The following is a 15,054-nucleotide window of genomic DNA, read 5'->3' as shown; positions in this document are numbered from 1 at the left end:
TAAAAAAATTTAATGTCTTCCCTTAAGGCTAAATATATGACAAAATCTTGGGGAAATTTTAAGGGATAGATTATACTTTTTGTGAAAGATCTGTGATTCTGTATGGTTGTCAACATCATTATTGCTAAAGGTAGCAAACTGAAATAAGAAAAATATGCCCCCTTCTTACAAAGCTTACATGCAAGCTATTCTACACATAACACACAAAATGGTTTTAGGATCATGTATAATTGCTGTTACCCAGGGAAATGAATAAACAAATAAATCTACTCAGAAGTAGCTATAAATGTAATAAAGAATTGTTTTGAGGGTTTTCTTAATGTTATCTCCTAATCTTTATCACTGAAAAAATATTTGATATGTTAATACATAAAGCAGTAAGAAAGGTAGAAAGAATGCATATTAAATGTTCACCTTAAAAAAAAGTATATTTCCAAGAAAATGTAAACTAGAGTTCAAGTTACACAAAATATGACTTCTAATTATGCTATGTGAAAGGTGAACCCTGAGTTAAAATTAACCTCATGACCTAAGAAAAGAATGGAATCTTGGGTCTCCAGAAGGCAGACCATAGGGACAATGCTTAACTAAGATCCTCTTTAAATGAAATTATTTAAGGAATTTTTTTTCTTTTCTTCATAAATTAAATTAACTGGAGGAGAGAGGAGGAACAGTCCTGCTTCATCTCCCTTTTCATTCTATTTACCTGAGACCCTCCAGCCGCTGGGACAAGGCATGCACACAGGTTTGCAATGAGACTTTCCAAGGAGACATTCAGACTGTCTACATACACAGTGTAGATCAAACCTAGACAAGCCTGCAAAGAGAAGATGCATGTAGTTTTGTCATGGAAAAAGTATGCATTGAAAACAAATTGCTGTGACATCTGCTCCTAGGGAAATTTCTCTTTGAAGCCAGTAAAAAACCGCCATGGAATAAATTTTAAGCAGCAAATATTATTAAGTTTATTAAATTTTCTTCCTTGACCAGAAGCTCTAAATGAGCTTTTGAGAGGAGTTTATAAAAAGCAGAAATCCATAATTTGTAAAACAGGTGCTTGCACTCAGATAACCACTTCAGCAAATTTGTAGGGGTTTAAAAACTGTTTTTGTCTCAATTTACTTTGCAAAACTCCAAATTACAAGATAAAAATTTAGAAAGTTTGTATTTTTGTGAGTCTTATAAATTTGGAACACCTGCTCTACAGAAAAATTTTTGTTAATTATTACAAAGGTTAGCAAAATAGAGATATGATAAATGTTTTAAACTCAGAGAAAGGTAAATGACAACATGGAAGACAAAATGCAATCTTTATGAATGTTTCAGTTTATTAAAATTTGTGACTGTAAAAAACTAGTATTTGTTAGGTGCTACCCATTATCATTGAAATCTTGACATTAAGTTAATTTTTCTAGAATATATATAGTCTCAACAATATGGAAAAGTTTTCCAGAAATTAGGTATTAAATTCCCAAGTCCTTGGGAAATGTTAAGATATATTTTATACTTTCCAAAGAGATCTGTGATTTTGGACAATAATCAACATTACTATTACTAAAGGTAGCAACTGAAATAAGAAAAACAAGCCCTCTTCTTTCAAAGCTTAAATGTATTTATAACTAAATAATATTTTTTCCTTGCATTTGAAAATTCTACATGTCTCAAAAAGGAAAATATCTAGATGTAAACAATATATTTTTTAAGATTTTATTTATTTATTCATGAGAGACAAAGACAGAGGCATAGACATAGGCAGAGAGAGAAGCAGACTCCATGCAGGGAGCCCAATGTGGGACTTGATCCCAGGACTCTGGGATAACGCCCTGGGCCGAAGGCAGCCGCTCAACCACTGAGCCACCCAGGCATCCCAGGAAGTAAGCTATTTTAAAGGTATGTTGACAGTTAGAACTATCTGAAATTGCAAATATCCGTTCTGTTTACTTAGCCTGGATTTCTCAAAAGAGAATTAATAAAAACACACAATGTTGGGGTGCCTGGGTGGCTCAATCAGTTTAGCATCTGCCTTCAGCTTGGGTCATGATCCCACGGTCCTGGGAAAAAGCAGGGAGCCTGCTTCTCCCTCTCCCTCTGCTGTTCTCCCTGCTTATGTTCGTTCTCTCTCTGTCAAATCAATAAATAAAATCTTAAAAAAAATACAAAGTTGTTATGTTACTGAGGCATTTTAAATCTGCTACAGGCAATCATATAATTTCTTATAGATTCATAAATTTGGGGGTCAGTAGCCATGGGATCTATTTTAAAGCAAACACTACATCCTTTAAGTTTAAATATTCACAAATTAACTTACAGATTTATTTCATCCAACATGAACACATTTTTTTTCAGTTCACACTAAATTTATTTTATTGATGAATCCCTAAATCAATTAAAAGACATTTTAAATACAAAATCTTGTTACCATGGTTCACTCAAAATAGATTCACACAATAATACAAATCAATAATGACAACTATGAGTTCTTTACCCTAAAAATTTCTGGATAATCTAATCTGGATACCAACACCAGGCTTTTGGGAGCAAACACTTCTGCAGGCTGAATTAAACCAGACACTTCCACTTCACCTTCAATCTCTTCCTTCTTTGTTCCCTAGAAAAAGATGCACTGTAATCAACAGACAGAATTTTCAAGGCTTATAACTTACACAAAATAGACATACACATTTTCATATAATTTACAAAATACAAAAATAATTATATAATATACTTTATAATTTACAAAACTCAAACTAAAATACATACTTTGACAGGAATCTAAAAAGCAAGTAAGTAGGCAAAGAAATTACAAATGAAGTCATGCTTATTTCACTTTTGAAAAGTTGGTTATACTGCAGATATATACCACAACTTTCTGGGAGCATTTGATTTCTGAGAAAGTACTAGTAATCAAAGGTAAAGAAGATACATTCAAATTATTTTAAATATGATCTGAACAACTAAAAATGACACTCACTTAAAGGAAAGTCAGTTTTTAAGAAAAGAAAAGATCTGTTTTAGAAGTAATTAGGCAGTAATTTTCATTCTTGTTTTTCTAGTGGTCCCAATATTTCAAACAAAAATGACAATCATTTAGGATTCTAAGGCTTGTGCAATGCCCAATCTTAGAAATAAAGCCCAATCAGCTTGAAATTCCTTTTGCTCATAAGCAACAATGTTGATTTTTTGAGAGAGAAAATATCTTTATACACAAAAACTAACTTTCAGAATATACTTAGTTCCATTCAACTCTACACTTAATAATTGTTAAAATGGTAAATCTTATGTATTTTTTAGCACGGTAAAAACATCTACAATAAAAGACACCTTACATTTCAATTACTAAAAATACTGGTTAATTAAATAAACTCTGAAAACTATTATTCCCATTTATATGTCAACAAATATTCCCTGTGCATCTGTTGTTCCGTAATATTTTATGATACTCTATAAAACTTTTAAGGTGAGGAAAAAAAAAAAGACAAAACAGTAAAGCATTCAGATTTATTCCTAGACAATCTTCCAAGATGCTGGACATTTTCCCTAACTAGAATCCTCTCCTCTTTCTTTTCCATTAATAAAAGTTCCAGCTCAAAAGTCTATCTTGTTTCCTGAAGCCTTTCCTTTACTGATTTTTCTCCTAGTCTTACTTCTCAGCACGGTTCACCAACATATCATATGTCCTCAAACTCATTTCTCCCATCAAATCTCTCCCCAAAATGCCACAAAATGCTATATCCAATTACGTGCTTGACATCTCCACCTAGATGACTAACAGTTATCTTAAACATGTCCAAAACATAGCTCCAGTCTTTATCCTTGAACTCCATTCCTCCTACAGTATTTTCAATCTCAATTAATGGAAATCCTATGTTTCCATTTGGCAAATCAAACACCCTGATGCCTCTCTTTCATATCCCCTATCCAAATTGTCAGCAAATTCTGATTACTTACCATGACCACTCTTACCACAATACTATGGGCCACTATCATTGCTTGTCTGGATTATTTTAACAGCCTCCTGCAGTCTCTTACATTCCTCTTTAGCCCCACTTTACTTGCTTGTTGCTCTCAAATGTGTGGGGCAAGCTCCCAGCTAAGGGTCTTTAAGCACTGTTTGTTATTCCTATCCCTAGAATATTCTTTTCACAGATATTCTAATGATAAATTCCCTCATCTCTGTTAGGTCTTCATTCAAGTGACTTCTGCTGTTAAGCCTTCACTGGCACCCTAATCAAAACTACAATTCCTAACATTCTCTATCCTCTTTCCTTGCTTCATTTTTCTCCATGGCACTAGTTCCATCCACCATACTACTCATTTCACTTATCTTGTTTTTTGTTTGTCTGTCTCTTCCGTTAGAATACGCTCATAAAGACCAGGATTTCTGTCTTGTTCATTGGTAATTTCCCAGTTAATAATACAAGAGCTGGGCACATAGTTGATACTTTCTGAATATTTGTTTACTACATACATGCAGGAATGAACTTTCTTGGAATTGTTTCCTGGGTATTTTACTAAGGATGTCTTTTTTTCCCCCACTAATAGATGCCAAAAACTGTATTTTCTATCTCCTTTGGCGCTCACATATTTTCTAGTACAGTGAAATATAACCAAGTATTAGATGTCTATGGAATGCACATATCCGAAGGGAACTATCTGTTTACTTTTATATGTGTCATAAGGTCCCTATGCTCTTGAAAGATTTTCATTTGTTACAAAGCAAAAGCTAAAATGTTGGTTTTTGAAATCCTTAGAAATAATAAAAATGTGATGAATATGAATTTGCCAAAGATTTCCACACATAATGAATCATATTCTTCATAGATTACTAACAAATCTGAAATGACAAAAGAATGACTAAAATTCCTCAAAGAGATAAAGCTATCCATTTTATGAGACTGTGAAAAATGCCCTAGAGTACCATTAGAAGCCAACTTGACTAAGTAGATAACCATTTCAAATAAATGACTATTAACCTACTTTGACCAAAACACAAAATACAATGCATTGGTCATTTCTTAAAGCTATTCTTTAAACATTCACTAAATGAAACAGTAATTAACAACAACAAAAAGGGCCAAATATAATGTAAATCAGTATTAAGTAAAAACAATTCCGTGCATCTTTACATGACTTCTTATTACAGAGGCTTTTACTTCATAAATGTACTATAAATCATAAGACATTATTCTTAATTCCAATAGCTCTCCTACAAGAATAAAATGTCACAAACTTAAAGAAAATTCATACTCCTCTATTCGAAGCAGAATGTAGTTTTATGATAAAATTTTTTTATAATCCAAAAACTGTTGTTTAAAATAAGGTTTGGGTCCAAGTCCCTGCTCCACTGTGTCAGGTATACATGGACCCAAGCTCGAGCTTGCTAATAAACCCTCGTGTGCTTGAAAAAAAATTAAAATATAAAATAAAATAAAATAAAATAAAATAAAATAAAATAAAATAAGGTTTGTTCCAGGACACAGTAATGTGGTATTTTTGAATAAAATTTTTCTATAAATAATTTATCCTTTAAGGGAATACTGCCTCTTCTCTCTACCTACTAAAATAGCTTTTGTGTAACAATTACATGATGATACTGGTCGTATTTGGTTCGTATTTTATAATATAGATTCTCACATATTGAAAAGATATGAGAAGCTTAAAAATAAGCAGGAAATTCAAAACGGACTATGAATGTAATAGGTGTTATAATAATGCTTTGAAATTTAATATTTTATATCAGAAAAATTTCACATATTTATCTCACCAAACAATATCTGCAACCTTTTTATTAACCTAAGATTATTCCTAATTCTAGAAGGTCCCATTAAAGATACAAATCTATCTTTTATAAAGATATAAATTTATCTTAAACACTCTATTGAATTGTCTTACAAGGTCACCTTATCTCTTGCACCTATCACAAGCATGTGCCACAACTTGCCCATTTATAGATTTTTTTTTCCTACCTGTTATTATTATGGACTACATGTGCTAGTGGGATTCTCGGCTTCCATGTAGTTTACCTTCTATGTAGGTCACAGTCTCTGTGCTTCCATGATATGGGATAAATTAGTACTCACTATATCAATCTGCCCCAAAAACTCTATTGCACTTTAAACATATCCTGAGACAAAAATGCTAAGAATTCTTAGATTACTGATTTTTATGGGCTGACTCCATAGGCATAATATTCATGAAGTCCATCCTGTTACACAGGTTGAATATGTCAACTTCATCTTTGTTGCATACTTGATGCTGGATTCCTATCTCTTACCTTGAAAAAAACTGTTGAATCCAATATCATCTCTGTGTCAGCTCATTTTTCAACAACACTCTTTCACACTAAAACTCTTCTTTCAGTATTTCTTTAAACATCCCAGTTAAAAAGGAAGATAAGGGGAGGAATTTCAGTAGGAATTGCAAAAAGGTATTTCCTCATTCTGTTCCTTATGTATTTATAAACTGAATGAAATTCATCTATAAAATAGAGCTTTTACAACTACACTTAGATAGAAAAGAATAATTATTCCTTTTTTTAAAAATGTTCAGAATAGTAGATTAGAACCCAAACCCAGGGTGGCCTGAGTGGCTCAGTCGGTTAAGCCTCTGCCTTCGGCTCAGGTCACAATCCCAGGATCCTGGGATGGAGTCTGCTTCTCCCTCTTCCTCTGCCCCTCCCCTCCACTCATGCTCTCTCTTCCTTTCTCAAATAAAAAAATAAATAAAATCTTTAAAAAAAAAAAAGAGGATAAAAGTAATCACAGAAGTAAAAAATTACCAGTTCTACTACATTCCCTTTTTGAAATATAAGCAATTTATTACAGTGTATCACTATATAAAATTGCCTCAGTTATGCAATTTAAGGACTTTAAAACTTTCCAAAATTGCAAATAAAGGAGTCTAAGTAGTTGCAAAATTCTGTAAGGTCTATAAATCCCCCTGAAAAGCTACTTCATTTCTTTTTTTTTTTTTTTAGATTTTTTATTTATTTATTCAGAGAGAGAGAGGCAGAGACACAGGCAGAGGGAGAAACAGGCTCCATGCAGGAAGCCCAATGTGGGACTTGATCCCCAGTCTCTAGGATCACACCCCGGGCTGCAGGCAGCGCTAAACCGCTGTGCCACCGGGGCTGCCCACTACTTCATTTCTTGCCAAATAATCTGTTAATGATGTTGACATGTCCACATGATAAAACCTGGTTTTGCCTTGCATTGGTCTGGAAAATAATGACCACATGAGAAATACACATATTAGGATAACAAGTCTTCAGACAAATCAGGGCCAACAGTCTTCAGTTAAGAACTGAATTTACCTTTAGGAAAGAGAATATCCAGATATTTTCCCTCTTCAATAGCTTCTGGGTTCTATAGTATTCTGAAGGTAGAACAAATTCATTTGTAGAGCTACTATATTTTCACCCAGTAAGCTTCCTATGTTTAAGTGGTACATAGTCTGTAAGTTCTTATTCTGTTAAGATATACTAAGGCAGCATTTCCCAAAGAGTTTTCTGCTGAAAGCTAATAAACACTACTTAGCAAAAAGGTCTTCTAATCAAAGAATTTTGGAAACATTAAGGTAAAGTCAAGTTAAATAGTCTTCTTTATTGCAGGGTTTCTCAGACTTGATATGCAAATATTATTTGTGCAATGCCAAGTAAAGGAGATATAAAATATTTCTCAAACTTACTGGACCAATGAAATCTCTTTATTATAGAACATTTAGAGGATCTAGTGCCCTATGGGACAAACACTGGGAAAGGGTTATCATCTATCTCAAAACACAAAATGTGTGAAATTGAAGTGCATTTATGTTCATAGGTTTTATATCCTTTGGTAAACAGAATACTTATTTCATAAATATTCTAGTTGATATCTTTCATCAATTCTCATATTTCATAAAGTAAGATAAGATTTGAAGATTAGAAAACAGACAAGGCTGCTGGGAGCTAGGTTTCCACATAGCTACTCCAGGAAAATATTTAGCATACTTGTGGTCCTTTCTCACTAAATTTGTTAGGGACTGCTACTCTTGATCAATGGTTTTCAAACTTCAGTGTTCATCAAACCATACAAGGCTTTTATATCAGATTTCTGAGTCCAATTCCTAATGTTTCTGATTCAGTAGGTCTGAGGTGGGAATTTACTTTTCTAACAAGTTCCCCAATGATGTTGATACTGCTGGTTCAGGGATCACACTTTGAGAATCACTGCTCAGGACAAATTAAGATGAAAATATAAAAGAAAATAACAATAACTAACATATACTCTATACTATACTATTGGTATTAATTCATTTATACAAAAAAATGCTATTAAATACTATTTCCCAGTAAAGAAAACCAGAACTCCTTGGAAAAATGACATTCTATATCTGGGTCAGAAAAGTGTACAAAATGAGCCTATTCATCTTACTGTGTCGAAGAACAACAGGATCAAAATGAATAAAAATTAGTTGATTCAAACTCCTCAAACACAAAAATCCATTCATTCATAATGACAATTTTTTTTAAGTTGTCACTAGTGACAATGGTTTGGGTTCTAATCTACTATTCTGAACATTTTTTAAAAAAGGAATAATTATTCTTTTCTATCTAAGTGTAGTTGTAAAAGCTCTATTTTATAGATGAATTTCATTCAGTTTATAAATACATAAGGAACAGAATGAGGAAATACCTTTTTGCAATTCCTACTGAAATAATGTATTTAGGCAATGATCATCAACAGATACAAAAACAATTAAGTGAAGAATGGCGTTACCCCAAACCCACAAATCGATCTTAACATTATTAAAAATAGAGCAACCAGAGCAGCCCAGGTGGCTCAGCGGTTTAGCGCCACCTTCAGCCCAGGGCGTGATCCTGGAAACCTGGGATGGAGTCCCACATCGGGCTTCCTGCATGGAGCCTGCTTCTCCCTCTGCCTGTGTCTCTGCCTCTCTCTCTCTCTCTCATGAATAAATAAATAAAATCTTAAAAAAAAAAAAAAAGAGCAACCAAAAACTAAGCTCCTCTTGATATGATAAAATAGGAAGTACTGCACAATCTTTGAAGTAGTCTTACTTTAAAACCTGAATATGAATCTAATCAAGCCTCTAGTTCTAATTATCACTTTATGGAAAATAAACCAAACACAGGTACAAATTAAATAAAAATATAAGGAATTAATAGCCAAATCTAGAATGTAGGACATTCCATAAGACAAATGACTCGGTTTCTCCACCACTCCTGAAAGTGGGGCTGTAACAGAAGAAATTTAAGAAATATCAACATTACAATGTGTATAACTTATTTGGATTCTGATGTAAATAAACTCAGACATTTTTGATACACTAAATTGGATACCAGATGATATTAAGGCACTATTCAAAATCATAATTAATTTTGTTAAATATTATAATTCTAGATTGATAAGTAAAAACGTCCTTATCAGTTAGAGACACATACTAAAATATCTATAGGTAAAATATGGTGTCTGGGGTTTACTTTTTTTTTTTTTTAAGATTTTATTTATTTATTCATGAGAGACACAGAGAGAGAAAGGCAGAGACACAGGCAGAGGGAGAAGCAGTATCCATGCAGGGAGCCCGATGTGGGACTCACTCCCGGGACTCCAGGATCATGCCCTGGGCCGAAGGCAGGCACTACCGCTGAGCCACCCAGGGATCCCCTGAGGTTTACTTTTAATTTTTTTTTTTGAGGTTTACTTTTAAATGCCTCTTCCTAAAAAATGTACACATAGGTTGCTTCCAAATCTTGGCAGCAAAAATAAAGATGGATATATCTTTTCAAATTAGTGTTTTCAATTTCTTTGGGTAAATACCAGTAATGGAATTTTTGAAGCATATGGTATTTTTATTTTTAATTTTTTGAGAGATCTCCATACTATTTTTCATAGTGGCTGTACCAGTTTACATTCCTACTAATTGTGCACAAAGATTCCCTTTTGTCTATATCCTCACCAACATGTGTTATTTCTTGTCTTTTTTATTTTAACCTTCTGAGAAGTATAAGGTGATATTTCTCATTATGGTCTTGATTTGCATTTCCCTGGTGATGAGCAATGTTGAGCATCTTTTCATGTGTCTGTTAGCCAACTATATGTCTTCTTTGGGAAAAGGCCTATTTAGGTCCTCTGGGCATTTTTTTCTTTTTGAAGATTTATTTATTTGGAGACAGAGAACGAGCGGGGGAGGTTGGGGTACAGAGGGAGAGAGAGAATCCTGAACCAGACTCCCTGCTAAGCATAGAGCCAGTGCAGGGCTCAATCCCAGGACCCTGAGTTCATGACCTGAGCAGAAACCAAGAGTCAGAGCAACTTAACCGAACTGAGCTACCCAGGAGCCCCACTCTGTGCATTTTTTATTAAATTGTTTGTTGAAGAGTTTTAAGCAAGGAGGGTAATCTCAATTCTGCTTTGAAAAAAATCACTCTTGGGACACCTGGGTGGCTCAGTGGTTGAGAATCTGCCTTTGGCTCAGAGCATGATCCGGGAGTTCCAGGATCAAGTCCCACATCGGGATCCCTGCATAGAGCCTGCTTCTCCCTCTGCCTGTGTCTCTGCCTCTCTCTCTCTCTCTGTGTGTGACTATCATGAATTAAAAAAAAAAAAAGAAAAGAAAAGAAAAAAATCACTCTAATGTTGAATGTAGAATAGTTTGCAAAAGTAGAAATAGGAAGTCATTTTTAGAAGTCTGGTGATTTAGGCAAGATATATAGTAGAGTAGAATGGGAGACAGAAGAAAAGTAGTGATTAAGGATTCAATCTGGAAGTAGAATTGACAGGATTTGATGATGGCTAGAATGTGAAGGATGAAAAAAGGGGAGATAAGTGGTAACTCTAGGTTTTTTGTTTGAAAACATGGATGGACAGTAATGGTATTTACTGAGGTTAGAAAACTAAAAAGGATACAATTTGGGGCTGGAGATGGAAGAAAGGAATGGGGAATAATCAGGAAGCAATATGTCTTGCATATTTTAAAAGCTCAATAAGTACAAGTTCCATTCCTCTTTCAATCACTGTTTTTCCATTATTAGAACAGGAAAGCAAGAAGCTAAAGCTCTGTTTATACTTAATCGCTATAAAGTCAATTATGTCTCAATTTTTTAAAAATGGCTATAAAAACAATTTAAAACTTATCACAAATATGACACAGGAATATACTAAATACAACAAGTTTAAAAACTAGTAAACAGTAGAAATGTTAAATATGTATACATTTTTAATATGGAGGAGAAAAGGCCTGGGAAATTATATTCCAAAAAATTTGTATTTTTCTTAGCATTTGTCTTTGGGTCATGGGATTATGGTTGACATTTATGACATAAAAGCACACACATATCTAGTGAAAAATAATTTGCTAAAATGTTTACTCTTGTACTATCTTTATAACAAAAAGTTTAAAGTTTTAAAAGGTAAATAATAATGTATCAATATGTGTTTATTTATTAAACACTTACTAAATGGCTGGCCACATAGCAGGTGTCACAGAAGGATAAAGTGCAATTCTTTGTGTCAGGAAATTTATAATCTAGCTTACGAGCTAAAACCAACACAGGTGAAATAACAGCAATAAATGCAGAACAATATTGCAACATTTTGAAGTTCATATTTAAAGTGCTTGAGAAACTCTGAGAAGGGAATTCAGGGAGGCCCACAGCAGTGAGCTGGAACTTAAAGGAAAATAGAACAGTCAGAAGGAAAGGGAATAGGAAAAGAAGAAATCCAACAAATCAAAGCATCTAAAGAGGTCAAGTTTAGAAAAAGGTGGTATGCTATGTACTTGACCAGTTTGAATTTTACTATATATCTATCCTGCTTATTTCCATTTTCCTAATTTTAACCCTTATATACCTTTTAAAAATATGAGCTAAACACTAAATTTTTATGGTAGGCGTACTTAACTAAACTTTGTTGCCTATGTTCACATTATTAGTAGATAATTTGTAACATTCTTTTTAATATAAAAAGCATAACAATGATAATTTGTAGAAGCTTTAATTTTTGGCATCTTTTATTTCAGTAATTCTTATTGCATATCTTTTTTTAAACACCTTTTACCCTCCAGTTAATATGCAGTGAATAAATCACGGTTAATAAATTAATCATCATAAACTGAAGAATATGGTCACTGGCACTATGTTTCTCATCCTTTATCTCCAAAACATAATTAATTCAAATCAATTGTTAGTACTCAGGAATTCTTTGGTGTATCTTTTTTTTTTTAAGATTTTTTTATTTATTTATTCATGAGAGACACAGAGAGAGAGGTAGAGACATAGGCAGAGGGAGAAGCAGGCTCCATGCAAGGAGACCGACGTGGGACTCGATCCCGGGTCTCCAGGATCAGGTCTGGGCTGAAGGCGGCGCTAAACCACTGAGCCACCCGGGCTGCCCTCTTTGGTGTATCTTATAAAATTATTAAGAAAATCTAAAGCTGACTTCAAATGTTAACATTATGAGAAATACTATTAAGCTAATTCCTTTCTCTAAAGAAAAAGAAATGAGTACAAACTTTTTTATGAGATAGGGAAACTGCAGGTAAACTTATTTCTTTCTAACAAGGTTAACCAACTCAAAATTAGATTCTCATAAATTCAATAATATTATTTTGTGAACGACCAAAGTCAACGGACTCTTTTGAAAGTTCTTTTCTGCTATGTGTTGAAATTGGTGAAAAAGATTAGAAATAATAAAATATTAATTTTTAGATGAAGAAACCAAAATATTAAATTAGTTTTTAGATAAAAAATTATATTTGGTGAGTTACAAGATCACAGAACTTAAGTTTTTAAGTTCATAGTCAAAAAAAATTCATAGTTTAAGTGTAATGTAAATAAAATGTACTTCCTTGGAATCCCTAATTTAGAAGTTTATATGCTGGGCTTGGACTAAGATTCAAGATTTCGGCTTTATTTTCTTAAAGAATAGATGTTGATACTTGAGTGACCATGTAACATGGCATACTGAAACATTCCATAAAGACATAGGACATTTGGTCATATTAGACCTATTGGTCTAAAAAGTTGGCCTTATTCAGATGAGTAAGAATAGTATTCTGTGGATCACAGTTTGGATAGAAAGCTTGTATCTACTATGAGCAAAATTAAAATCTATCTTTAAAATCAGATGTAGGGATCCCTGGGTGGCGCAGCGGTTTGGCGCCTGCCTTTGGCCCGGGGCGCGATCCTGGAGACCCGGGATCGAGTCCCACGTCGGGCTCCCGGTGCATGGAGCCTGCTTCTCCCTCTGCCTGTGTCTCTGCCTCTCTCTCTCTCTCTCTCTGTGACTATAATAAATAAATAAAAATTTAAAAAAAACAAAAACAAAAAAATAATAAAATCAGATGTAGTTAGGGGTGCCAGGCTGGCTCAGTCAGAAGACTCTTGATCTCTGACTCTTTATCTCAGGGTAGTTAAGTTTGAGTCCCACATTGGGCGTAGAGATTACTTAAAAAATAAAACTTTTTAAAAAAAAGTGTTGGTGTGCTGGGTGGCTCAGTCAGTTAAGCACTGGACTTTTGATTTCAGCTCAGGTCATGATCTCAGAGTCATGAGACTGAGCCTGCATTGGGGTCCCTGCTCAGTGGGAAGTCTACCTGAGATTCTTTTCCTCTGCCCCTCATTCTACTCATAGTCACGTGCTCCCTCTCTCTCTCTAAGGTGAATAAATCTTTTTTTTTCACGTGCTCCCTCTCTCTCTCTAAGGTGAATAAATCTTTTTTTTTTAAGTATAAAATCAGATGTAGTTAACATGATAGAATAATAAAAGTAATATAGTACAAGAAGTCTCTACTTCATTTTACATACAAAGAGTCTCATGCCCGGAGATATGAAATTACTTGCTATGATATACTGTTCATTCAACATAAAATGAGGATTAATAAGTCAAATCTTCTAACTCTTGGTCTAGTTCTCTTTCCACTGTCTTGAACTCATATACAGACTTTATAAAACATAGGTATTAGTTCAAAGAAACTGTTTAGAAGAGACAACATATGAAAAGCCGAACTATAAATCTAGAAAGATGTTTATACTTTTTTCCATTAAGTATAGCTGCATGTAATAATTCTTGCATTTAAATGAAATAGTAATAACAACATACAGTTCTTGCTGCAGCACTTCTTAGTATAAAACTGTTGAAATTTAAGAAAAGACATTTGATATTGAAGGACTTTGGGAGCCTGTTCTCAAATTTTCTCCTGTTGTTTTAATGTCTCAGCATTTTAAGAATATAATACTAACTGGTCATCACTAATTCTTTTTTGTTTTTTTTTTAGATTTTATTTATTTATTCATGAGAGACACAGAGAGAGCAAGAGGCAGAGACACAGGCAGAGGGAGAAGCAGGCTCCATGCTGGGAGCCCGATGTGGATTCAATCCCGGGACCCCAGGATCATGCCCTGGGCTGAAGGCAGGCGCTAAACTACTGAGCCACCCAGGGATCCCTGGTCATCACTAATTCAATGAAATGTTTTCCCTACAGCGGACTGTTAAGATACAGCATTCTGCCCATTAAACAGGAAAGGGAAGACAATGGAGAAAAGACATTTGACAAAAAGCATAATCTTCACCATTTCTACTATAAAGAGAGCCCTATATGGATATTTACATATGCTGAAAATTATCAAACTTTAGAATAAACTCAGGATATATGTCCCCCAATTTTTATCTCTGTCTGAATTATGTTACCCTATGCTAGTTTTCATTAGACTCATTTGTTGATTAAGGTCTGAGGATTAGTCTCTAGGATACCATCATGTATAATGTTGATTGTGGAGTACCTGGCTGGCTCAGTAGGTGGAGTGTGTGCTTCTTGATCTTGGGGTTGTCAGTTGGAGCTCCATACTGGGTGTGGTGATTACTTAAAAAACAAAGTATTTAAAAACAAAGTATAATGTTGACTGTATTACCAGGAAGCCCAATTCTCACTCTTCTCTATTTATGATTTCTAGTTCAGTGAGGTAATTACTGATAAAACCTTCCTTGATGGAATCAAAATTATTCCAAAGAGATATTCAACACTTAATATCCTAATATTCGTAATATTGATAAGAAG

General features: G+C 33.9%; 1 protein-coding gene across 3 annotated transcripts in view; it reads right to left on the bottom strand.

The window, feature by feature from the left end:
• The window catches only part of SBF2 (SET binding factor 2), a 468,462-nt gene that overhangs the window by 239,305 nt on the left and 214,103 nt on the right, over positions 1–15,054 (bottom strand). For all 3 annotated transcript variants that reach the window (XM_041730425.1, XM_041730423.1, XM_041730424.1), the window contains exons 4-5: positions 2,486–2,608; positions 707–817 (exon numbers count right to left, since the gene is read on the bottom strand). In XM_041730425.1, the coding sequence (XP_041586359.1) occupies positions 707–817; positions 2,486–2,608 (234 nt within the window). The remainder of the gene's footprint in view (positions 1–706; positions 818–2,485; positions 2,609–15,054) is intronic.

The sequence above is a fragment of the Vulpes lagopus genome, chromosome 15, assembly GCF_018345385.1.
Source record: "Vulpes lagopus strain Blue_001 chromosome 15, ASM1834538v1, whole genome shotgun sequence".
Classification (NCBI taxonomy): domain Eukaryota; kingdom Metazoa; phylum Chordata; class Mammalia; order Carnivora; family Canidae; genus Vulpes; species Vulpes lagopus.
Note: the sequence above shows the minus strand (reverse complement) of the source record. Positions and strands in the feature narration are given on the sequence as shown.